At 43.7% G+C, this 27,823-nt stretch overlaps 1 protein-coding gene across 1 annotated transcript in view; it reads left to right on the top strand.

Annotated features, from left to right (window-relative positions):
- The window catches only part of LOC147727737 (uncharacterized), a 214,146-nt gene that overhangs the window by 58,415 nt on the left and 127,908 nt on the right, over positions 1 to 27,823 (top strand). The window contains exons 3-4 of the mRNA XM_086961737.1: positions 13,487 to 13,597; positions 23,577 to 23,681. Coding sequence (XP_086817863.1) covers positions 13,487 to 13,597; positions 23,577 to 23,681 — 216 coding nt within the window. The remainder of the gene's footprint in view (positions 1 to 13,486; positions 13,598 to 23,576; positions 23,682 to 27,823) is intronic.

Below are 27,823 nucleotides of genomic sequence, written 5' to 3'. Positions count from 1 at the left end.
TTTGCGAATCGCAATTAGGAAATTGCTATTCCTAATGTATGAAACTCATTGAGTTTCATTTACAGATTCGTAGAGGGTCGTAAATAGACCTACCTCATGAATATTAATGAGGTATGTGGCAATTTGTGACCCAGTACGACTCATGCAATCACAGGGATGGTAGCCTGCTGGGGTCAGCAAACCACCATGTTTATGATTGCTTTTAAATAAACCAATCTTTGTTTTAAATCAAGCAATAATTTTTTTATTTTTAAAATCAACCCGTTGTCCTGAAAGGAAAATGCGATGCGTTTAAAAAGAATAAAATTAACCCTTTAACTTCCATTTTTAAAACTATTCTCAAAGGTGAAGGGGTCCCTTGGGATCCTTTATCGTTTGCAAATGGGTTACCACCAACTTTGAGTTTGCGTAAAGTGCGAATGTTTTGCAACCACATTTATGTTGCAAAACATTCGTACATAACAATGCAAATCAGTATTTGGAAGGGACACCCTCAACACGCCCCTTCGAAATACCGATTCGCAAATCCAAATTGCGATTCTCATTGACGCCTGATCCAGGAAGCAGAATCAGAGCGGGTGGGGCCGTGCGAGGCACGATTCACCAGTGGAGCGGAGGAGCCGGAGGTGCGGCAGCGGTGGAGAGAAGGAGAGGGCGTTCAGGAGAGCTGCAGTAGTAGTTGACCCCGGGAGTCCTTAGAGCCGAAGAGCCTAACATGACTGATCCCTCCCCCCTCGAGGTAGGAGACACTCCCACTCTCATAAACCTCTTGCCCGCATCCAGCTCTCCTGCACCCACCTTTAACACCTACGGCTGCCTTTTCCTTTCTGCTGCTTCTTTCTAATCCCCTTCACCCACCAAGGAAGAAAGCAGCGAAGAGTCTGAGAAACAGCGATGGAGCAGGGCGTGCTGGGAGCCTGCTTTAGTCTTACTGGCTTACCAACAACTCGGTCAGCTCCTTGTCTGCAGGCTTCCAGATGGTGTACACACCATTAGGGTGTCTGAGCTAGCAGAGGCAGCCGAAACTGCAAAAGCGGTCCTGCGCCTTACTGGAAGCTTCAGCTCTGCCCGGTTAGCTTGTTATGATCTGCCAAAGTCGTTGCTGCCGCCATTTGCCACTACATGAACAAGCTTTACATGGACACAGTCAGAAACGGAAACCTGTAGCGAATCTGAAGGGCACTCAGGCACATGGTTACTTGAATCATCCCTGAACGTGCGCTATTGAGCCATTACTTAATCATTCTGACAATCCGTTGATTGCAACTCTCTATTCCAGTACAGACAGCATAGCCCTGGTAAGAGCAGGGTTATCACACACCGCTAAACAACTACATCCAGCGGCACCCTTCTTTTGTCTCAGACTTAAAACAGGCCCCTGCAAACAGACAGACTGTGAATCCCCACATAGACTGTCAAGAGAAGAAGTATTTGTCAAACTACCCAATGTGTAAGACCAACAAGATCAACTGTCATTGGTTTCCACCAACGCAAAACCTATGGTTCAACATAAAGGAATCTTAACAAATGAGGAGGCCCCCACCTCGAAGGCAATGACTTGCAAATTTCAGCCAAAAATATATCCAAAATTCAGTTTTCTGAAGGATGCTGGGTCTGCCCTTTACTCCAGCAACGAAGGGTTAACTGGTTTGCCGACTCCTTTAAAACCAAACATTAATGATTACCCCTCAGAGGGGGACCCTACTTATCTAGATGGTCTGACCCCTAATGGCTCATCCCAACACAATGACCAAAAGAAGGTGCGGCCGGCACCAGCTGGATCCCTCCCATTTACAGAGGCCAGTCCAGTCATACAACTCCTTGCACAAAGGAGGCTGTAAACAACAAAGGAACTATGGAAGTAGCCAAAGAACAATCCTTTAAGAGGCCCCCAAGCATCAGCTCTCTAAACCATCAAACCTCTCCGAAGGAGGTAGTAAGTGCACCTAACCGTATCTATGACTCCAATGGGTCCACTGACGAAGGAACACTTTTGAACCACAGGGACTTCTTATGCAAACGCAAGCCCTTGGCCTGTCCATCTTTAAACTCAGCCCATGGGGTGCAGCTGACAACCAAAGCACCTAATCATGGGGAAGGGACTCTGCTCACTCCACTGCTAAAGGCCACTGAGCATACCCATGGCCTAGAGGCTAACGTCAGCCAAGAGCATTCAGGCCAGCAAGTCTTGGAAGAGGTCCAGGCAATACACAACGACATCTCCTACCATACAACTCAGGAGTAGGAGGTGATGGTAGCTTTGTATGCTCAGCTTTCACCTGAGATAGGAAGTACTCAAAGCGTTAAAGTGTAAATAAGACTGTAAGAAGAATCGCTTACGGACACCATCTAGACATCTCTTTTAAACACTATGCAACTATAAGTGGATGCCCTACAATACCAGTCAAATAAAATGGACAGCCTGTTATCATTACTCAATACCTTAGTGTTTATTGTCGCCGGCGTAGATGAAAAACCAGAAGACTTAAATAACCTTTTCTGATATATACATCTGCCTTGTGGATTTCTCACCTTGTGAATATCTCCCTGCGTCAGCAACGTTCGGAAAATTCTTTGTAGCACGCCGGCATGGACGACGTCATAGGAGCACGGCATCGCGCGCGACTCCGTCTGACGTCACCGACTCCTTATTAGGCCTACGTCGGCGTGATGACATCAGTTCCCTTTTTTCCGCGTCGTTGACGCTAACGGTTTCTGAGATCTTCTGTGTTTCAGATAGTAACTTATTGCTATTTTGTGTTACTGTTTCTCTGTTGAGTGTCTGTTCTTCGTTGAGGATGTCGTCGAGGAAGAAGGGGTTCAAACAGTGCAGATCTTGTGCCAGCATTATGTCTATTACTGATCCGCACGACGATTGTTTGTAGTGTCTTGGATCGGACCATGATGTCAAGAGCTGCAGATCCTGCTTCAAGATGAACCCAAAGGCTCTAAGAGAACGTGAGGCGAAACTTCTGCTGGCCAAGGTGAAAGGAAAAGAAGCTGGAAGGTCTTCGAGGTCAACACTTAGACGTTCGTGGTCAAAGCAGAAGTTGCGATCTAGGTCGAGATCGGCATTGAGGTCCAGAGTGAGATCGAGGACCAGATCGAAGTCTGCTTCGGGTCATGCTTCGAGCTCCTCGAAGAAGAAGCACAAGAGGAGGAAGCAAAGCTCAAGACATCACTCTGGCAAAGAGTCTTCGGACTCGAAAAGGAAGTCTTCTTCTCGTAAACATCACAAGGACTTCGTGTCACCTTCACCTGAGTGATCTCGTGAGGTTTCCCCGGATCCGGAGCAAGAACCGAATCCGGATTCGCGTCATTCTTCGGCGCATGAAGAAGATGAGCAGATTCCTCGGGCACCGACTCCGGTGGAAAAACCCAGAGGACCAAGAGGGCCAGGAAGAACCGATGCCAGAGCAGCCTCCTTCGGAGCAGCCGATGGATTTGTACCCTCCCTTTCCTGGTCCTGGACAGGACCCCTCAAATTTCCTTAATGCCATGTTTGGCGTTTATTCAAGGGCAATGTACCCCACTGGTGCACCGGCTGGTCCCATGGGTCCGTTGTCTTTTAACTTGGGTGTCCCTCAAGCTTACGCTCCGGCACCTTTTATGCCGACGCCTTATACACCTTGGCTCGGTACGGCGCTGCCGAGGTCATCTACTCTGCACACGGCTTCGCTGGCTCCGAAGCGACCTCGAGAACCTGATCGAGATACGACGCCGGTTCGAGATTCTCGTCCTCCAGCTGTCCCGGCTCCTCGTTCGACTCCGGCTCCGTCTGAGTCGTCACCGGATCCGACGACTTCGATTCGTCTGGAGTGGTTGAGGCGCAGAGCTCAACGCCTCATGGAGGAAAAGGAGTACGAAGATCCTGAAGTAGAGGAAGGAGAGCTTCTGGATCAAGGGGACTGTTTTGAGGACCTACATAGTGCTAGTGGCCTGGAACTCTCTCCTGAGTGGAGTTTGCCATCAGTTTCTGATGCACCATCTAAGGACGTGGCACCCTACTATGTCGTCATTAAGAAGGCTGCGGAGCTGCTTAATCTGACTTTACCTACCGTTGAGTTCAAGTCTAACATCCTCACGGAGGTTTTGCATTCGCCTTCCTCTAATATAGAGCCTACACTCCCATTCACTGAGGCTTTGACTGAGCCAATAATGGAGGTCTGGAAAAGACCATTGACTGCTCCTGCGGTGTCCAGGTCGGTGGCAAGACGTTATAGGGTAGCACCTCGTGACCCTGAGTTTCTGTCTTCGCATCCTTCACCGGAAAGTCTGGTTGTGCAGGCCACTTGTTCCAACAGGTCTGCAGGTTCTTTTCCACAGGTGCCAGCCGATAAAGACTCTAAAAAATTGGGCCAGTCTGCAAAAAAGATTTTCTCCTCGGGTAGCATGGCTCTTAAATCTACCAATGCTACCTGCCTGCTGGGGAGATATATTCTTGCTTTGATGGACTCTGTGAAACAGTTGTCAACTAAGTTTCCGGAGGTAGTTCGAAAGAACTTCAATGAAGTAGTCTCTGATACTCAGGCAGCGGCCCGCCAGGTTATTCAGAGTGGCATGGACACGACGGACTTTGTGGCCAGGATAATGGGCTCTACTGTTGCCACGAGAAGAGCTGCATGGCTTAAGTCGTCTGAATTTTCAGCAGATGTACAGTCTACTCTAATGGACTTACCATTTGACGGAACTGGCCTCTTTGGAAAAAAGCGGATGTAGCATTGGAGAGGTTCAAAGATAGCCGGCGACGGCAAGATCTTTGGGCCTGCAGGCTAGAGGCTCTACCACCAGGAAGTTTAGGGGATTTGGTAGATCCACTTTTCGTTCCTATAAACAAGGCCAGCAGCAGCAGCAACAGCTGAACCCATTGTATAAGTCTTACAGAGGTAGACAAAAGAGTCGGGCTCGTGGACGCCAAGCCTCCTCCTCCTCTACTTCCTCCTCTAACAATCATCCCCCACCCGCAGCAGCAAAGCAGCCCTAGATCCGCCATTCCGGGTCATGCGGGTCCAGTAGGGGGTCGGCTTACTCCATTTTCTACGGGATTGAGAATTGGTTACATCAGATCTTTGGGTTCTCAATCTCGTAGAAAATGGGTATGCACTTCCTTTTCAGGAGTTCCCTCCCAATTACCCTCCTTGCCAAGGTTATTGTTCGGAGGACCACCTGCTTCTCCTGCAGGAAGAAGTCCTAGCACTGTTCAGAAAAGTTGCGATAGAGGTGGTTCCAGAGCAGGAAAGGGGTCAGGGGTACTACTCCCGGTATTTCCTGATCCCCAAGAAGGATGGCAGGTTACGTCCAATCCTGACCCTCAGGATTTTGAACCTCTATCTCAAACAGGAGAAGTTCAAAATGCTCACACTTGCACAGGTTCTTCAAGCGCTGATTGAAGAAGACTGGATGATGTCGATCGACTTGCAGGATGCCTATTTTCACATTCCCATTCTGAAGTAGCACAGAAAGTATCTCCGTTTTACAGTGGGATCTCAACACTACCAGTTTGCGGTCCTTCCGTTTGGGCTTACTACTGCGCCTCGAGTTTTCACCAAGGTGATGGCTGTGGTGGCTGCACGTCTCAGAAGGTCGGGGATTCCAGTATTCCCGTACCTGGACATTGGCTGGTCAAAGCGGAATCTCCAGAGATAGTGCTCTGTCATCTGCAGGTGACAACTCAGTTGTTACACAGGTTGGGTTTTTCAATAAATGTACCCAAATCTCACCTGGTGCCCTCCCAGCGCAACCTGTTCATAGGTGCGGTACTGGACACAACTGTGTGTCGTGCATTCCCTCCTCCTCAAAGGATTCGCGACATACAGGAAATGATCCCTTTATTTTACAATGGAGCGGTTGTTCCAGTCCTGCTCAGTCTGATGGCTTCTTGCATTCTATTGGTCAACCATGCACGCTGGCACATGAGGGCACGCCAGTGGTGCCTCCGCAGACAGTGGTATCAGCACAACGGAGACCTCAGGGAGTCAGTCAGGATCTCCAGAGAAACTGCGGCAGATCTGTCTTGGTGGGGCGTGGAAGGCAATCTGTCTCAAGGGAAGCCTTTTCAACTACCTCCTCCGGTGGCCACGGTGATAACGGATGCATCCACTCTAGGGTGGGTGCTCATCTGGGGGATCTGGAGGTCAAGGGTCTTTGGTCTCCAGAGGAAAGGTTGCATCACATCAACCTTCTAGAATTGCGGGCAATACGTCTGGCGCTCAAGGCCTTCCTCCCTTCCCTTCGCGGTCCGTTAGTTCAAGTCCTAACGGACAATACAACCGCAATGTGGTATATCAACAAACAGGGAGGAGTGGGGTTGTGGTGTCTCTGCAGAGAGGCTCTGCGACTCTGGTGCTGGGTTCAGGACCATCAGATTTGTCTAATGGCAAATCACCTGGCCGGAGTTCTGAACGTACGTGCAGACAGACTCAGTTGGCGGTTCTCGGCCGATCACGAGTGGACGCTACATCTTTCGGATGTGGGGAACTCCTCGGGTGGATCTGTTCGCCACTCACGAGAATGCTCACTGACCGCCATTCTGCAGTCTCCAGTTTCCGATGCAAGGAGCCTTGGGGGACACGTTTCAGTTGTTGGGGCTCACAACTCCTTTACGCGTTTCCTCCCATACCTTTGATTCCTCGGGTTCTGAGGAAGATTCGCCAAGACCGGGCCCAAGTCATATTGATCACCCCGGATTGGCCAAGAAGGGTGTGGTATAGGGATCTTCTCTACCTCTTCTCTCACCCGCCGCTCCGTCTCCCTTTCAGGGCAGACCTCCTCTCTCAGATGGAGGGGCAGGTTCTACACCCCCACCTCCAGACATTACACCTTCATGCCTGGAGATTGAACGGGGCAACTTGATTTCCTTTTCTCTCCCTCACGATGTGGTTGATGTCATTCTTTCTGCTAGGCGTGACTCCACTAAGTCTATCTATTCTTATAGGTGGTCTAAATTTGTTTCTTGGTGTAGGGAGAGGGCTGTTGACCCTTTGAAGGCTCAATTGTCAGACAATGTACAGTTTGCTCTTTCTCTGGCGCAGCAAGGTTTTGCTGTTGCCACAGTCAAGGGTTATCTTTCTGCTTTATCGGCATTTCTCTGTTTGGCGGGTCAGCCCTCTCTTTTTAAGTCTCCTGTGGTTTTAAGATTTTTGAAGGGTCTTACTAATAAGTTCCCTCCTACTCCTTTTATTATTCCTCATTGGGATTGGAATCTTGTTTTAACCTATTTGATGGGTTCTCCCTTCGAACCCATGCACAAGTGTCCCATGAGGCTTTTATCTTTTAAAACGGTCTTCTTGGTTGCAATTACCTCGGCAAGGAGGGTAAGTGAGCTTCAAGCTCTTAGTTCCAAGCCCCCATTCTTGACTATGCATGCTGAAAGAATGGTACTCAGGACCAGGGCTGCTTTTCTCCCTAAGGTGGTAACTCCCTTCCATCTAGGACAATCCATTACCCTTCCTACCTTCTATCCTCCCCCTCACCCTTCCAATGAGGAGGAGAGGCTTCATCGCTTGGACCCTAAGAGAGCAGTCAGTTTCTATCTCAATAGGACTAAAGACTATCGTATGGATGATCAGCTCTTCGTGGGTTTTGCTGGCTGCAAAAAGGGCAGAGCGGATCACAAGCGCACACTTTCCAGATGGATAATCCTGTGCATCAAGATTTGCTACTCTCTGTCAGGTAAGGACCCTCCTGGGGGTATCAGAGCTCATTCAACTAGAGCAAAGTCTGCAACATCTGCCTTGTAGAGATGTTCCTGTTGAGGACATTTGCAGAGCCGCGACTTGGGCCTCCCTCCACACTTTCGCAAAGTACTACTGCTTAGATACTGAGGTGAGGAGGGACGGCCACTTCGCGCTCTCTGTCCTCCAAGATTTTCTGGTATAGCAGAGTGGACACCCTCCTCCGGGAGTGGGGACTGCTGTGGGACTCTATTCACAAGGTGAGGAATCCACAAGGCAGATGTATCTATCAGAAGAACAAGTTACTTACCATCGGTAACGCTTTTTCTGGTAGATACAGTATCTGCCTGTGGATTCCTCACTGACCCCCCCGCCTCCCCGTTGTCCGTTCTGCTATACCTGTATTTATGCATTCATATGCATGTTTATGATTGTATTTATATTTGGTTTTCAGACCTTAGCTACACATTGTGTGTGTGCGGTTTTAGGATTATATGTACAGTGTATATGTATATTTCTTCTGTCATTGGTCCGTCCGGGTGCCTCGAAGGCACGGAAAAAAGGCGGAACTGATGTCATCACGCCGACGTAGGCCTAATAAGGAGTCGGTGATGTCAGATGGAGTCGCGTGCTATGCCGTGCTCCTATGACGTCGTCCACGCCAGCGTGCTACAAAGAATTTTCCGAACGTTGCTGACGCAGGGGGATATTCACAAGGTGAGGAATCCACAGGCAGATACTGTATCTACCAGAAAAAGCGTTACCGAAGGTAAGTAACTTGTTCATCAAGGGAGCTGAGGCTGACCCTCAATTGTCACAAGCTAGATGCACCTGTGCTCCAGTTTTGGATAAGTTATCTACCCTTTCTATCATGCTCAGCGACTTACTCACAGACTTAAAATAAACCCCCAAGCCCGAAACTAGAGCTCAGTTACTGCATTCCTGCTCTACCCTGGCAGCTCACGCCTTACAACAAATTAACACGCTCACCGATTAGGTCAAGGCTACTTTGGATCAAAATACTATCAGATCATCCAAAGGGGCTGAGAACTCCTCATCAAATGAGCAGGCAGAAATTTCAAATAAACTAGAACCTAATTTGACAAACACTTCTAACGCACCAAGGTAGTCCAAATAACGCACAAGCCTGACATAAGCAAAGAAGGAAAAATAACATTACAAGTTACTGTGGAGAATACTCCACACCCAAACCGTGACAGTTTCCCAGAGAACAATAATCCTGAAACACCACTTCACGTACAAGAGACTCCAGCAGTAGGCAAGCAGTCAAGACAAGAAGCTGGAGTCGGCTGTTCCAGGTGCTTTGATGCAGTCAGTGGTGAGGCCCTCAAAGACCTTAAGAGCAACAAGTCAACTGCAATTATAAATCCAACTGACCCAAAAGAAGCATCTCCGATGCATAGAGTTGAGCACCCCTCGACCAAGTATAGAAGCCCAACAGATAGGTGGACCATTTGACACTAAGACAGGAGCTAACCTTGCAGTCAGGGTTAAACTTAGTACCCCGCTGGGTGGTGATTCAGAAGGAAACCCCTCATTAACATCAAGGATACTCAAGACAGAAGGAGAGCTTAATGCAGAGCAGGGCTGCACCCAGCTAGTTGCTCTAAAGTTGATTGCACCAACTGAAGATCCCCTTGTTCTAAGAATTACTCCGCCTAACATGCTAGAAACTCCCTCGTAAACCACAATATCCTCATAGACTTCAATACAAACCTCAGAAAATTCTTAACGACCAGTCAGACTCAAACATCATCATTTTCTTACCTGAATGCAAATCTAAAGGCAACTGTGACACCCTAAACAGGGGTAACATTCTACGACTATTAACCCTTATTGCCAACTTGGAAAACCTAAGCTCAGACGACCTTGCTTCAATTGAAATTATATACTCCGGAAGTCCACTGGAGAATGAGGCAACACAGACCACTTGGAGGTCATCAGAGACAGTCTGGAAAATGCTGAATGAATGGCTGACCTTCAGGAGTTGGGGAATCAGGTGGAAAACCCCATCACGAACCTTGATACCGTCTAACTTTGCTTGGCTCGGATCAGTCCAGAGACAATGCACAGCCAACTAAGACCACACACTTAGTCCTTAAGGGCGATGGGTATATCAGTGCCAACATGAGCAGCACCTAGGAATCAATCCGGGTCATACTCGCAAATAGCTGGGTCTCGTGATCCAAAATTGGAGAAGGCTTTTGCACACAATAAATCGCGCAACCAGGAACCTGTTACAAGGTTCAGCACACTGCACGCACTCCAAGGGACTGTTAGAATCCGTACATCTGTGTTCTTAGGACATCAACGGCCTAGAAAGCAAAACATTGAATCCAGTTAAAGGACGGCCAGGAAATGTCTACATCAGTAACAAGCCTAGGCTCTTTCAAGTCACTGCATTTGAATGACCCGGAAATAAATACAGTCAGGATTACGATTTATTGCCAGAATGCTAAAACTGAGGTCGTAATTGCCAACATTTACATTCACCCTAAAATAGGTCAAAGGCCTTAAGATTGCTGATAAACGAAATTCTGAGGTATCTAGAAGAACAGACCTCAAACCTTGTGGTGTCAGGTGACTTCAACTTGCATCTCTTAGGATCCTCCTCTCCCGAAGAGTTTTCACATCATCTCAGTCTTCACTTTGGGACATACCAGCTCAGGGTGAAAATTAAACCGTCAAACTAAATAAAATCAGCAGGCAATTCCTAGGAGATCTACAGCATCTAAGGTTCTATGCACTTAACAGCCTATTCTTGGAAGGCATTCCACCACCAGCTTCATTCCACTCAAAATCAACCCGTTCCACATTAGATTATACTTTTGTCACTCTTTCACTAATATGTAATGTCTATTCATACCATCTCGACGAGAAGGAGGACAGTGATCACCTTCCACAACAAGTTACCTTCCAGGCAGCCCCCTCTGTCTTTCTCTGTTCAGCTGAGGCACCTGGCTCAGCCTTTACTACAAACAAAAGGATTAGATTTTCTCCTTCATCTATAGGCAGTCTGTCAGAATTGGTGAATGGTTTGCTACACCAGCATTTGGAAATATAAAAGAATGCCCTAATTACATGTGAGTTATTCAACAAAGAGCTTTCCTACCCCAATAAGACCAAGAATCCCAACACATGGTAGTTGGCAACAGGGCTCTGTTCCACTGCCACCGATCAGACAACTACTTCAAGTAGGGGACCCCTTCCTCTTTGTGAGTGTGTGAGGAAATATTTTTTAAGAGCAGGCAGAGGTCCCAGGGCCCACTGCCTGCTCTTAAAAAATTAAACTGCACCTTAATGTGAGTCCGTGGCAACTTTATTGGCTCTTTATATACTCTGCGAAACCACTGCTGTAAAGTACACTTGCATTCCAATTGTATTATTTGTATACTTCGTCCCTAATTAGGATACAAAGACAGTGGTACATATACCAATGTAATCCACCACACTGACCACAAGGCAAAAATGAAGGTGAATTTTTACTCGTACACTTTCATATTCTCTGAATTTGAATCAAACGTATTCAAGTTACTGTCCATAAAACAAACATAAAACATACAAAGCACATAAATCCTGTGCAAGACTGGTACACAATTAAAACAACAAGTAAAATTGTCAATTCATATACTTATTGGCAACGACAACTATATATACAATAATCCAGTAGGTACATCAATTCATTCTTGGGTCCTAAAAGATTTTTGATAGTTGTTTCATGCAAGAAGGGAATGCGTCGACGTTTCGACCCTGGGGAGCGATGCTTTGATTTTGCGCATCAGAAACGGGTCTTCATCAGGACTGTAAATATATATATATATATGGGACAGCCTTTTGCAGACCTTGTTCCACTCGGAGTCCTGGTCTTTTTCTGGAATGTACTGCTGGTCAGCCGACTCAGACAATAAATTGAAGTTTCCTTAGACCTCTGTACTAATTAATTATACAGGAGGTGGAATGAGGCGTTGTTTCCTTGATTTTTTCCAAAGCCGTTGTCTGTATCCGTCACCTTCTTACTCTCAAAAGGGGTTTTGAGAGTAAGAAGGTGACGGATACCCACAACGGCTTTGGGAAAAATCAAGGAAACAACGCCTCATTCCACCTCCTGTATGAGTAAAAATTCACCTTCATTTTTGCCTTGTGGTCAGTGTGGTTGATTATATTGGTATATGTACCACTGTCTTTGTATCCTAATTAGGGACGAAGTATACAAATAATACAATTGGAATACTACATCATTGTGTATTTCTGTCCGACAGAACCATTATTATTTATTGTATTACCCACCCAGGTTATGAGGGTTACAGGGTCACCCCATTACATGTAATGGTAAAGCACACTTGAGCAATCCAGATTCTTAAGAATGTACATTAGGATCTTCCTCGCATTTTCATTTATGGATGGTATCTTTATGACTGACAAGTATTGTGAACTGTTTAGTATGCACTTTATGACTTGATATGCACTTTGCCCACATGTTTGGTATCCTTTTATTACAGTCGTTGATGGTAATCTTGTAATATTAGATCTATAGTGTTATTGTCACTGAACTTGTCCTTTTAATTATGCTAAAATAAATTGAGCATATCATCTGATTAAGTATTACTTTTCATAAAGTGTTTAGTTTGTACTTGATGTCTTAGGATCATGGTATTTTATGACTTATCTACAATCTACAGAGAACTGAGCTACTCTGCACTTCCAACAATTATGCACCAGCACTTTTTGTATTTTCTATGTGTTTTTTGCTTGTATGGTTTTAATACCTTTGAAGCCAGTTCTTTTAATTTGTTTATATTCCTTAATGGCTCGGGTTTTTATATGCTTGTTGTTGTATGAATAACATCATCTACTCTCTTACAATTTTATCATGTAAAATTTTGTTTTATTTACCATACTTTTGTAGGCCTATGCATTTTGATGGTATTAACGACTGAATAAAGTTAATGATGATGATGATTTAATTATGTTTTCTACAGTTAAATTTGCAATGGATTGCTAGTATTCACTTTATGATCTGTTATGCACTGTGCCCACACGTTGGTACTCTCATGCAGTTTTGTTTACACCAGTCTATCTTAATTTTGTAATTGATGCATGGTGCTGCTGCTATGATATATATTTTTTTAACTATGCCTCATAATGTTTTTCTTTTGCAAAGGTTTTAAATAACCGAGCAATATTATTAAATTTGAAACAAATTGACATCCGGTAACAGGTTGCCAAAGCGCAATTTGAGGTTTGTGTATTTTGAAATGCCTATTTGCATTCACAAATAGCCCGATTCTGCGAATCAGCCATTTGCGACCTCAAAATTGCCTTCCTACATCTAGCCCTAAATCATTTAATGTGACAGAACTGCAGTGACTCCAGGGAAAACGCCTGGCTTTGCCCATGACCACATTTTCATTATTCTGATTCCCCCCGTTCTTGCTAACTCAAAATGGGATTGACCAATAAGGTGTTTCCAAGTTTTGAACTAGAAATTGGGCTAGGTGTAAGCAGCATTTGTTCTACTCAATATTGATTAAGTGTCAAGTGTAGTCTCCTCAGATTTTCTTGATACAAACATTTCTAATTTGTTGTCTCTTTTGGAAATAAGAGTCTAAGCAGGAGAGCAATTGTGTGATCAGTGGATCTCACCAGTAGTAGACGCATGCTGCTTTCAGTCACGCCACTGATAGTCATGAGGCGGATCACTTCTCTCACCTGCAGTTTTCTTTACAGAATAGTTGGACTGTATCAGTCAATACTTAGGAAATGTAAATTAATTATGACTTTGGTTTTCTCAGGTCCTCTTATTGCGACCTCAGTCTTTTCACTAAGAGCAAATGAAAAGGAAGATTCGTACCCCGTTGAGGATCCAGACTTTGATAGAAGATACAGTATACAGAGTTCCCCAGGTGAGCAGCCTTGGTTAAGGTGATCTGGCATCATGGTTATGTGGTGTGCATTAGCCTCCTATGTGCGTCATGGTGTTATTATATATTTTAACATGATCCGCATTTGTGATTGTGTGTTTATTGAGTGTGTTCACTTCCCATAAGTTTGCTTTTGGCCTGAAACAAAACAAGTTACAAAAATGGATGAGAGTTTATTGCTTCATTCATGCAGATTTGACGGATTCATATTTTATTTTGTGTGTGTGTTTGTGTGTGCAAAATTGTCACATGCTTTGTTTCGCCTCGTAAACAGAAGCGTAATGTTCTATATTTGCTGCTAGACATTAACAGGGGCTCCTGCTACAAGGAAAACATTCCTGCAAAATGATCTAGCTAAGGGCTCCGTTTCTGCTCTAATAGGTTTCTAATGTTACATGGTCTCATTCGTCTGAACGCTTCATAATTACATTACAAGAGAGAGAGCACTGATCACTCCATAGAAATGCACCAGTTGTCAACAGTAACCATAACAGTTACTTCCCAGAAACCTCTGACTGTCATGGATTCACAAGAAAAGGCCTCACCAGATGAAATATGTAAAGTGCCAGCAAAGTCCAGTGCTGTCTCAGGAGTCTGTATCTCACTGTAATTGGGAGCACTGAAATATTGTTTTTGTGAGGTTCTCTGAATATCAGTGTTGCTGATAAATAAATTAGTTGCTGAGAGCATTTTAAAAAAATAAATTTTTATTACATGAAACAATAACAACCCCACAATTTGTTACACAGCCCGCCCAGAAGGTATAAGTCCCACAGGGGGCGGTCTCTATGGTCCGTCTCCCCCACAGACCAAGCCTCTGTGTATCTCGCTTCCACACGGTCACTGCCATCTTCGTAGGGCAGGGGGACAACTCTCTCCCTCCATACATTCTTTGCAGGTAATGCTCCGGGGGCGTTGAAAACCCTGTCTACCCGTAAAGAGGCTCCAGTTTGACCGTTCTATAAATCCATTAACAATATATCATTTATACAGTGCATAAAATAAGTTACAATCTGATATCTTGTAGGGATTTTGATGGAGGTCAATAAGGATTAAGAAATAATTGGGCAAATATTAATATAAGACAATTTTTGGTTATTTGCCATAAGTCCTATACGTATTTATGGGCAAAGTTCTATCTGATCACGCTCCAGTAAGGCTTGTCATAGCCCCTAATGCTCCTTAACCCTTGTTTCCGAAACCTGGGACATGAATGAGATGGCTTTCTGACCCTTCGTGACTGTGTTAAAGACGCAGTCGGACATTACTTTGCCGAAAATTATATTGGCGGTGTATCCCCGGCTACCCTGTGGTACGCAGCGAAAGCAGTTATAAGGGGTTACTTCTATCACACACAACATTTGATATAGCGGCCAAGCTTCGTATTTATTTATTTATTTATTTATTTATTTGTTTGTTTAAAGAGTTTTATATAGCGCTGGCTAGACCCGAAGGTATTAGAGCGCTTTTATGAGAATCAACAATGTAACAGGAAAAGATCAACAATTACACAATACATCAAAAAATAGGCAATACAATTAGGAGAGTAGAGAAAGGAGAGAGAAAAGTAGTGGAGGGGGCAGGGGAGGTGAGAAAAGGACGATATGGGAAGAGACAACAAGGAGAGACGAAAGGAAGTCTGTCTAAAGATCGACTGGGTAAGTGACGACCAAGGAGGGAATCCACGGCCCATCTCCCCTATAGCTAAACGAGGTAGCTCCATCGGGCATCAGACAAAATAGTTAAGTCTCAATACATTGAGAGAGTAGAGAAGGAGAGACATAAATAGAGGGAGGCTGAGGGAAGAGACGACAGGAGAGACGAAAGGAAGTCTGTCTAAAGAACAACTGGGTAGGTGACGTCCAGGGAGGCAGTCCCCGGCCAGTCTACCCTATAACTAAACCAGGTTGCTCTATCGGGCATCAGACAAAATAGCTAGATCTCAATTGACGAGGGAAAATTCCCAGATAAACTGGGTGGGGACTAAGGGCCAGGACAGATGAGGGCAAAGGTCAGGGGTGGGGGAGGAAAGGAGAGCGGTGAGGCGAAGGAAAGGAGACACATCAGGGAGACGAGAAGAACTGTGCCCAATGTCCGGCTGGGTAGGTGATGGTCGAGGGGTTGAGCCCAGGCCAATCTCCTCTATAGCTGTCTAGCAGCTCCACCCGGCATCAGCCATGTAGCTCAGGTCTCAGCGGTCAGGAAAAATAAAGATAACAGTTTTGCAAAGTTTCATTAGATACTGTAGCCTAGTCAAACCTAGAATAACACGTCCCAATAGAGGATGGGGGAAAAGAGGGAGGGGAGTTGAAAAAAAGGGGCTGGGAAGCAGGTCAATTCTGGCAGACCGGCAGTGGAGGAACAGTACATCCCTGCTCTCCAGTCAATAAGCTCAGCTTCCTCCTGTCAACCATAATTATTGCCAGCTATTAGGTTACAAGGTCGGTGCCTGCTACCTCTTCACTTATCCTCCTGTCACCTAACCTGAGCTGCAACTCAAGTCCTTTCCAGTCACATGTATTAGCAGAGGCGACCCCCAAAGGGGGCATCACGGGCTGGTTCCATTACTACCGCTGGGGACCTGAAAAATCAGGTTTGGGCCTCCACAGCACGCCCAATAACAAAGAGGGGAGACCCCTGCCCGACCTTGGTCAAGGTTACGCGCTGAAGGTGGCGCGAATATAACTACCTTAACTCCAGAAGAGTCCCCACCCCACACAATCTGGGTAAAAACCAACAGGGAACTTTATGACCCCATGAAAACGGCATATATGATGGCCTGAACAAACCTAAGAGGGATCACAAGTATGGCAAGCAGATAACAGAACGTGATTGTGATGTGTCAAGAATGATTCCTGACTTGTCAGCTGTCGTGAGTTATGACCGGTCACATGATTTGCGAGCCTGTCAAAATGATTTAGGACCTGGTAAAGGGAATGATTAATGACCCGTCACGTTGATGATTTACGAGCTTTTCAAAGTGACATGACCCCTGTGTAGTGTATTGATGGCCAGTCATATTGATTTATGACTGGAGTACTGTAATGCACATACAAGTATGATGCAAGTATTTCATACCTGTTAGTAGAACAAAATGCGTCCAACAACCAACACAAGAAACAAGACGTGTTTCAGCAAACTTTATTGAGATGTATGGGAGGACTGTTATGCATGTACAGTTTGAGTGGACCCAGTGCGGGGGTTAACGGCCTCTACAAATTTCCACCTGTATACAGCCACCACCTGTGCCAGCTTGCCTTCTACTGACACTCCCCAACCCTTTGGTCAATAATCGCAGTGCCATTGGAATTATGTGAATCTGCGGCTGCTGCGTTTTCCGCTTAACTATGGATTTGATAAATCTGCCACTTAATCCATCTTGAGCTGCATAATCCATAGATTTTAACAGAAAAAATTGCTTCTAGCTCAATCGGATCACAAGTTAATAAAATCGTGCCAACATGGTTTCCTGTGCAGTGGACGGCACTTCATAAAAGTTGACTGGTCATCTTTCAGTTCTGAATGACAGCATTTGGTTGTCAAACTGGTACTGAGACAAATCTTTGCCCGGATAGTCCCAACATGTTTAAAAACAAATAATAATAATGAAGCAATACTATCAAATAAGTGTGCAGTACGCCACATAATTTGCCTTTTCTTGCCATTTCCTGTAGTCTTGCTGCATAAATCCAATGTACCGACTTGTGCCCGAGTCACTTATCCCCTGCTGCTGCTGCTGCCTCCTGTTAAACCATTCCCACCTTTCCTCAATCTCTCCACTGCACCTCATGCTTATTTTACCAGTTCACAGCCCTTTCTTATTTTGTGCACATCTCTTCCCATCAATCCACTGGAACATTCGTTCCTCGTGTAAAGTCACAGTTCTGCTGTCACTCACTCACCATCCAGCCACCCCCACTCCCATACCCTTCTGTGAACATCCTGCTCACAATATTCATAACTGACCCCTGCTATTACTCAGCCCCCGTTGACATCCATCTTGTCACACAGTCAAACTAATTTCCCTGTTCTCGAACCATTAACTCAAAACTCAACTACAACAAGCATAGTCAAGACAAAAGGAACGGGGTTCACAAAAAACACTAAGTGACCTTAGGGGCATTAGGGGCATCTATTAATGAAGGAAGCAGCCAAGAAGCTCCCCTATGTTGATAACATGTATTATAAGCATTCTGGCCCCTTAAATACGAATTCGATCCACATGCAACCAGATACATGAAATTCATGATAGGGGGAAGTCCTACTGAGACACCTGATATCATATAGTTTTTTTACTATTATTATTCAGCACTTTACCAAGACCAAATCTTGGCAAATGCCACCAGGACCACTACCTCAGCAATTACGAACCCCAAAATAAGGAGGAGGAACTGAGCTTGCTGGAGGATGACATCAGTGCGTATGAAATTAGAGCAGTAATTAGTAATCTCCGCCTCACTCAAGGCCACCGTGTTTAATGATTTTTTGATGTCTGGCATGGTCACTGACACAATGCTGGAATCCCATCTTGCGTTACTCTTGAAGTCCCACAAGCCCCCGATATCTTGCTCCTCCTATCGCCAAATTGCGCTGCTGAATTGTGATGTGAAAATCTCCACATCCATTTTTGTAGCAAGACTCTACCACATTTGGCTGCTTATCATAGCACCCCAGCAACCTGGCTTTATCCTCGATATACAATAAACAAAAGGAGAGAGTAACGGGATTTTATCCACCGGAGTGGACGGAAAAGTACTCCTGATCCCCTAGGCTAGGTATCTATATAACAGAAAGGAGGAGTACCACCATAAAAAAGGCTTAAAAGGCGATTTTTGGTGGGATGATTTTGTAATGAGGAAAAAGAAGAAAGTCCTTCTTTGATTTTAATAAACCCCTCACTCACCGACCTGGTCGGTGACATGCTTCATCATTGGGGCCACCTTGACAGCCGAGTGCCATCAAGGTGTGCTGCAACACCTGGAATACAGTGGCCCCGATGATGATGCATGTCACCGACCAGGTCGGTGAGTGAGGGGTTTATTAAAATCAAAGAAGGACTTTCTTCTTTTTCCTCATTACAAAATCATCCCATTTATCCTCGATAGCCAGGCCAGCCATTATAACTGCGTGATCATTGCACTTATGCAAGCTGCCAAACTGTACTCCTCTCCCTTGACGCTGAGAAAGCGTTTGACAAAGTGGACTGGACATACTTGTTGAAGGTTTTGGCTAAAAAAACATATTGACCACAAGATGCTAACCTACATAGAAGCTAATTTTGAGGAGCTGGCAGCCAACTTAAAAATGATAGCTGCACTGTCGTCTACTATAAACCTTACAAGAGGGACCCGCCAGAAATTTTCTTTAACCACTTTAATTTTTGCTCTGTCCTTGGAGCTCTTAATTGCAAAAATTCAGCATAACCCGGCGATCCACAGTATGTGAGTCGGCGATAGAGAGCATAAATTTGCCGTCTTCGTGGATCACGTACGATCCTGAACTGGGACCAAGTAGGTGCCGCAAGTGGGTCGTTCGACCTTGATGAAAGTGTGACAATAGGCGAAACCCCCCAGTTGGGACCATGGGGTATCGCACACTTACGATTCACAGCAAAGCGTTGGTGAACTAACCTGTAAGTTTTGCAGTCAACCAAATTACTTCATGAGTGTACCTTAGCAGGTGCACTAATCTCACTGGTCCTGAAGAAAGCCTTGCTACCACACACCCAAAGGCTGAAACATGTAGACCTTTTCACTATTTTTAGAAACAGATGTCTGTGACTAAGAAAGTCACAAGTGATATCCACCTTTTTTTATTTTTAATCTTGCCCTATGACCCCATTATTAAAACATTTTTTAGGCGTCGCAGAGGCAATTTTCAAAATTACTTGCACTTTTTCATTCACTTAAGGTAAAAGCCACTCCTCTGTAATTCAGGCGTCGTAGCACACCCGAGAGGCACTCGGCCCCTCGGGCGGTAACCCAATGATGAAGCATGCCACAAACTAGGTTTGTGGGTGATGGTTCTTTTATTAAAAAAAGTATTACTTTTCCATCTTTGACCACAGTAATCCTTTCTATGCATTAATCCTTCTTTGTTGTTGTTTTCATAGCACCTCAGCAACCAGGCTTTATCCTCGATAGCCAGGCCAACCATAACACCTGCATGGCCATTGCACTTATGCAAGCTGCCAAACTGTACTCCTCTCCCTTGATGCTGGGAAAGCATTTGACAGGGTGTACTGGACGTACTTGTAGAAGGTTTTGGCTAAAATAGCATTTTGACCACAAGATGCTAACAGCGGCCAATTTAAAAATGATAGCTGCCCTGTTGTCTACTATAACCCTTACAAGATGGTCCCACCGTGGATGTTCTCTATCCACTTTAATTTTCACTCTGTCCATGGAGCCCTTGATAGCAAAAATTCAGCGTAACCCCGCGATCCTCAGTATGTGAGTCGGCGATGGAGATACTAAATTGGCCCTCTTCGCGGATGACATATTATGCTTTATCACAGATCCAGAGTCCTCTCTTCCTGTGTTAACGAGGGAACTCGACCTGCTTGCAAGGGCATCTGGCTTCAAGATCAATTTCTGTAAGTTCTGGGGCATGGGAGTGGCAGATCCAGAGGGCAGCCTCCTGGAGCCTACCCAGAGAGAGGGGTTCCAATGGGCCACTTCCACAATCACATATCTGGTAGTTCAACTTCCATCCCATACGCAGACCTTATACGACTGCAATGTACCTCCTTTGCTCTGCTCCCTTTTCTAAAATCTATACCGATGGGGTGAATAGAGATTTCCTGGCTGTGACAACTCAGTTATCTTAAAATGAACTACATGCCCCGCCTGCTGTACTTCCTCCAAACCCTTACCCTTATCATACCTAAGCGGACACAAATCCAGATACGCAATAAAATGCTCAGTTTTGTCTGGGCAGGTAAATCCCCTCAGATTGCCCTGGCGACACTGTACCCACCTATGGCAGAGGGCAGCTTAGGGTTTCCAAATATCTCCACTTATGTCCTAGCAGTGCAAAATTGGCCCTCTTTGGATTGGAATCACGATCCTGATAATAAACCCTGGGTGCACGTGGAACAGCCCTATTCCCGAACACCCCAAGATGGCTTTCTTTGGCTCCCCCAGTCGGTAAGCACTCTAAACCCCCCACCTCTTCCATTGACATCCACCCTGCTTGCTTATTGGAGTGAGGTTAGTGGAAGGTGACAGTTCCCATCATATCCATTCACCCTCACTCCTCTCACACTTAATCAGGACTTTCCACCATGGGTGGTCCCTTCTGGACTCCTTCTGTTCTGATTAGGAGCCACCCCACAAATTGCTGAAATTTTATAATGACGGATACCTATGCAGCAGTGAGTACCTGAGGGAGAAATTTGCCCAGACTGGGCGGGAGACATATAGGATAGGGCAAGCTTTACCCAGGGCCGGGCGTGCAACGACTCGCCTGGCTATGCAGATGGAGGAGACACCTATAGAATCTCTGTACCTCCTAATGTCGGACATAAAGGCATATCGTGGCTATACTGTCATATACTCAAGCTCAACCCACCAAAAACTATGCCGATATGAAACAATGGAAAAAGGAACACCTGGGGAGCAATATGGCAAGGGGCCTCCAAGTCCTCTATTTGTCTCCTCTATAAAGAACACTCTTACAAACTACTCACACAGTGGTACCTGACACCAATAAGGTTGCATAAAATGTTTGGAAGCTCTGAGCTGTGCTGGAAGGGATGCTGGGAGCAAGGTACATTTTTGCATACGTGGTGAGCATGCCCGAGTGGTCAAACGATCTGGTACCAAGTTCTCCAAACGATGCGCACCATTACACACCACTTTACCGCACAATCCTTTGACGAATCACTTGGGTGGTCCTGGCACAAATAAATCTCTTCCTTCCTCGACCCCAAAAGGGAGCCTTTTCTACCAGGTACTATTGGCAGTGCGGCTGTGCATAGCACAAATGGGGAAACTGCCACAAGCCCCTACGTTGAAATTATGTGGGGGAAATAATGGAATATATACACCATTGAGAACCTTACAGCTATACTCAGGGACAGGGTGGATAAATTCGATGGTACATGGTGTCCTTCCACCACGCACATATGTCGTCAAAACCGAACAGGGGCATATACCTTACTATGCCAAAAACACTGAGGGCCTGAGACATATGGGTACAGTCCCCTCAAAATCAGAGATCGATACGCCGTGATCTCTACTCCATTTGGGGCTACCCTTATTACAGTGTTATTTTTTCATATGTGTGGCTTGTGCGGCTTGAGTGGAGGGGCATGGGGGTTGTTGTACTTTTCAGAGCGATGGTCATCTTCCCCTACTTCTTTCCTAGGTACAATTTTAGGAAATGACAAGTGCTGAACCCTCCTGTTCTTTTGTCTTCTCCGATACTGCTGAAAAGTGTGCGATGTCTCTCTACAAAATGCAGAATAAACTTGTTAAAAAAATGTTTTTGTGCTTTGGGCCTACACATTGCTTACCATCAGTTTGCTGTCTTGTCAGTCTCATTTGTTTCCATGTAGTTTGATGGCTTTCTTCTCGCTTTTTTTGTTTGTCTTTCTTCTGGAGCCTGCTTCTTTAGCATCCTTTTTATTGGATGACTTGCAGCTTTCCACTGCTCCACACCAGGGAACTACTCTTCCTTTTGTTTTCAGCACTGTAAAGGAGTTTATATGTGTTCTTGCTCTCTGCTCTGGCTGCAGCTATCCACTCACATCACCACTGTCCACTCTCATTCTGTTGTTTACCTCTTTCTCAGCTCGCCCGTTGGTCCCCCCACCTGCTATTTCTATTGTTTGTTTTATTTTTCAGCCCGCAGCTCTTCTGTTGTTCCACCATCACCTCCGACTCCACGTTGCTCCCATCATGGTGTTCACATTCACCCCCCCCCCCCCATTCAATCCTCTATTGCTTCCCTGCCCTTAAAGTTAATAAAAAGGCAATGGCTGCTGTGTCATGACTCATAGGTGCTCATGTTTAGTGACAAATGCAAACTTGTATGTCAGTCAGTCAGTTCTTTATTTCTCAATGTTTACATAGAAAATAAAGAGCAAGAAAAGTAATAATACATAATGCATTACATATATATACTTGAAAAAAGTAGAAAAAAAATAGTTAAAAATGACATAATGTGAAAAGATAGCATTCTACATAAAATGCACAACAAAAACATTTCAGAATTCATGAACAGGATTCACTAAAATCTTAAGAATGCCGCACTTATATCAATTATATCACTGTTTAAAAGAGATCTCCTACACTTCAGGGACGACCAAAGGAATGATGCCAGAGAATAACAAACAAATGGATCCGCGAGTGATTGAAAAAAGTGTAAGCCTGTCTGGCATTGCCTAAAATTATATTTACGTAGAAGCGGGAGAATAAATCAATTCTTTTGCTCATTGTAACAACTGAAAATGTATATGTCATTACAATAAAGCATCTCTTTTTTTGTTGTTTTATCAATGCTGTTCCGAATCAACTAACAATTTTTCCTTTTTGCTGATGTGGAACAGCATTTGCAATAAACACTGGCAAAGTGAAAAGGTCAGGTAATGCCATTGAAAGGTGTTACATACTGGTTCTGCCAATGCTTGTTTCAGTGCTTCATTTTTTTTACGTGCAAAGGCAAGGTATAATCATATGAACGAATTAAGTTTCTGTGATTTGTGAATTGAGTTTCTGTGATTCCTCATTGAGGCAGATTAATATTCTTTTCATATAGTCAGTTGCCATAGTACTGCAAATTGTGTTTAGTGCAAAAAAGAACACACCTCTGCAATAGATCTATTCAGCATTTATTGTGCAACTTTCATTATTCTTTTTATACCTCTCTAAAAAACAGGAAGATCTTCAAGAAACTTTCAATTCCAACTGACAAATATGCAAATGTTGATGTTTTATTTTTCCTGTTGGTTTTGCAGCTCTTAGTTGTGACAACATTATAACGAGGGAACACAAATCAGAAACACGTTTAACAGATCATCATGGTGCAGTAGGAGAGAAAGTCAGCACGGCTTCCAACTCTGGTAAGTTACTCTTGATCAACAATTGTTACATAGTGATTTCTTCCTAGCTCCGACGAGTTGTCAGTTCTTCTCAATTGTGTTTCTGCTTTGAATCAGAGGTCTTTTGTGCGGAAAGTTCAGTGACACCAGAGATAGGGGTGTGAGTGACTCGCATCATCAGGTGGTTTAGTCAAATTACCATCTATCCCGATTTATCTGTCTTTTATTACCTGACCAGTGGAGAAGAGGGTTCAATATTTCTCCATTGAATTAAGTCCCATTACAGTCTTCCATTTCAGCCTGTTGCTCATGTAATAGAAAATGATTTAGTGTGGGACTTGTGAACTTATTTTTTTGTGAATTTGCAACACCACCCACGTTTTGGTGCATCTCCCTTAAATATGGCCATGATGCATGCTAGAAAGTTGAATCTCAAAACGAACTACTAGGTCACAAAATAGGATGCATTAAAAAAGCCCTAATTTTTTTATATGGAACTGAAAGCCACAAATCAAACATGGATGTAATATTTAGAGCAGTTATTTCAATTCAAAAGGGACCGAAATGTATCTCACATTCAAGAATCATGCGTAAAAGGCCACTTAAAAGGAGATGGATGTCATAATCACTGATTTTGACAGTCAGCATTTCAATAAAAATAGTGCATAGTGTTCATGACCTTTATTTGTGTGATTTAACATAGGAATTTGTAACTTAGATTAGCACCATCAAGGGCACCCTGGTATAAAATCACTCTTTAATTAATAGAAACAATTGTTATGGCTTATTCATAGCTTTAACTTATGGTATAATTTAAATAATTATTTTAGGTCATACACAAATTGTATTCAGCTTGTTCTAATGAATATATTCTCCTCTTTTAGAGCTGTGTGTAGTCCTGTAAAACCTTTTTTTCCGTCCATTTTTATTAACAACCTGAGAAATACAATCCAATCATATATATAATAGGGATTAAAAAAAAAGACAAAGTAGAAAAAAAGGGGAGAGCTACTTAAACATCGAAACGGATAATTATTTTCCCAAACAAAATTGATCAATAACAAAACAGAAGTAGCAGATACATATAAGACACAAATAAAATCTTAAATAAATTTACCCCAAATTTTGTCCAGTTTCATTAATGATCGTGTTCCTCTTATTTTAGCTAATAAGGACTCCATAGCGTATGTTTCCTTAACCAAAGACCACCATTCCATGATATGGGGTGGATTCCGTAATATCCATACCCGGGCAATAATCAATCTAGCACAGGCGCGTAGAATAGTTATTAGATCTTTCTGTGGACTATTCAGAGTCTGAACACCTAACAATACCACTGATGCAGTGAAACGAGACTTCTATCAAGTTTTTGGTTCAAAACCTGAGCAACTCCTAGCCAAAATTCAGCCAGTTCTGGGCATGAGAATAACATAGGTTCTAAATCGGCCGCTATTAAATCACATTTGGGGCATTTTGACCGGTTGCTGGTTGGGCTATTTAGGGACCATTTTGATATTCTTTCTGGTGTATAGTACAGGAAGCAAACTGTTTTATATTGTTGTAGTCTTAAGCTAGAGGACTGTACTGACCTATTAATACTGCCAAAAGCGGCAGAGATCTTATTAGCAGTTATATTTGTGCCCAGTCTTATACTCCATTTCTCAGCCAGTTTCATACAGTCATCAATCTTATAGGAATTAAGGCTTCTGTAGCCCTCGCTGATTATGATTTGTTCTTGAGCGAATAGAAACAATTCCAAATATCTGAGTCCAAGATCTTTCTCAAGTTCATACTGCGTATTAAATAATTGGGGATTTGAAAGTATTTAAACCGCATAGCTTCAGTCAAATTATAAAGAACCTTTAGTATTTCAAAGTCCATAAAACCATTATTACTATAAAGGTCCCCCAGAGTTTTTATTCCAGAAGTAGCCCAGATATTGCAAACCCCATCATGAAAAATTTCAGGAAGTCCTGGATTGCCCCGAAGAGGGAGTTTAGGATGAAAAAGCGAAGTTTTGCATATGGAAAGAATCTACAAACCAATTTTAACACACTCTCTTGCAGTCTTAAATTTAACCCTTTTGAAGTAATTGGGGTCATTAACTTTAGATAGGAACATATTGGAGTCCTCACCCAGCATAAATTTATAAAAGTAATATTGGTTATTTGGGTTGAATAGACTACGGAGACAGCCAAGAAAAGCTTCCCAAAAATATAACCTAAAATCGGGAAGATTAAGCCCCCCTGATTTAATGGAAGCTTAAGCAAAGCAATTGCTCGACGAGCTTTTTTTATACCCCCAAATAAAACTACTAAGAATCCCATCTAACCGTTTAAAAAAAGAGTTATTGACATTTAATGAGATGGACCTAAATAAATAAAGAAATGTAGGCAGTACCTTCATTTTAATTAAATTAATCCGACCAATAATGCTAAGCGGCACCTTGTGCCGTTTTTTCAGTATAATGGCTGTTCCCTTAAGTAAATCTAACACCGAAATATGTAGCTGCTTTGTATACTCCTTGTACTGGGACCGTGGATTTATAGTTTCCTTAATATCTGTGTTTTATTTGTATTTAATTTGTATCCGGACACTGCCCCGAACCTATTGGCCTCCTCGATTATTCCATGTAAAGCTTCTGCCACATCTGTGGAATATATCGCAATATCATCAGCATAAGCTGTGATTTTAAGCGAGTTCGGACCAAAATCAAAAGAAGGTATTCGAGGTGGAGTTTGTAAAACAAAAAGAAACGGCTCCATAGAAAGTGCAAACAGCAAGGGTGACAAAGGGCACCCTTGCTGAGTACCCCGAGATATTATAAAATTAGGAGATATCATCCCTGCGTAGCTGATTGTAGCAGTTGGATGGTCATATAGAGATTGTATCCACCTTAGATATTGACCTTTAAAACCAAGGGCTGTCGTTGCCCAGAGATAATCAACCCCACTCAGTTGAAAGCTTTTTCAGCATCCAACAGTATCATACCGAGTGGGGTGGAATTTGTCTCTGCCACATCAAATGCTGTTATAGCCATGCTTACATGAGCTGTTGTATCTCTGCCCATAACAAATCCGTGCTGTTGAGGAGTTACCAAATTTGGGATAAATGGCGCCAGTCGTGTGGCTAAATCTTTAGCAAACACTTTTGCATCAATGATTATGAGTGAGATGGGTCTATATGACCCGCACTCATCAGCTGGCTTATATTTTTTAAAGAAAAATACAATCTTTGTAGTATTCCACGAGTTAGGGGCTTTTCCGCCTGCCCCAATTAAGCTGATTACCTGGCTAAAAAGTGGAAGTAGTTTATCCCTACAACCTTTGTATAGTTCTAGTGGTAGCGAATCTTCCCCGGCAGCTTTACCAGATGGCAAGGCAGCAATTGCAAGTCTGATTTCTGCCTAGGTTCTATTCTCAGTCAATAAATCAAATCCTTCTATTTCCCTATTCTTTATTATATTAGCGTCCAAGTACCTTTTTATATTATTCATAGTAGGATGGCTTTCTGGAGTATACAAGGCTCTATAGTAATTGAATATTTGTTCCAGTATCTGTGCGGGCTGGCTATATATCAAATTATTAGATCCCTTTATTATCTTTATCAATGTTTTAGCCTTATCATCCGACACTTTATATGCTAAAATCTTACCAATTTTATCCCCACTCTCATATTGAGACAGATGATATTTATGCAATTTTACACTTCTTTTTTCCCTGAACGTGGCTTTCATAGCAGATTTTAAATTCACCAACTTATAACCCAGTTCAGCTATATTTTTTTAACCCTGACGTAGAGCCTCCGCTAGTTGACTTTCCAGTGACTGTATATTAGTAATCGTCGTTTCGGTTACTTTCCTACACTCTAAGTTCTGTCTCCAAACAAACTGTTGCGTGAACCCCCTTATACTGGCCTTACAGGCGTCCCAAACCACTGTAGGGGAAGCAGAATTGATATTTACTTCAATAAACTCTGTTAGATGTTTCTTAAGTTGTAAGATAAACTCTTTGTTTGAGAATAAATATCTGGGGAATGAAAAAAAGGCATTGGACCCTGTCATTTTTGTGAAATATTAAGAGAGAAGGATAGGATTGTGGTCAGAAGTGACCCTTGGGCATATCTCCATGGTGCTGGTTTCTAAGATCTTATCTGAAACCCAA

This window comes from Lissotriton vulgaris, chromosome 3_1 (assembly GCF_964263255.1).
Source record: "Lissotriton vulgaris chromosome 3_1, aLisVul1.2, whole genome shotgun sequence".
Classification (NCBI taxonomy): domain Eukaryota; kingdom Metazoa; phylum Chordata; class Amphibia; order Caudata; family Salamandridae; genus Lissotriton; species Lissotriton vulgaris.
The sequence above is the reverse complement of the archived record's forward strand: the minus strand, read 5'-3'. Positions and strand labels throughout refer to the sequence as shown.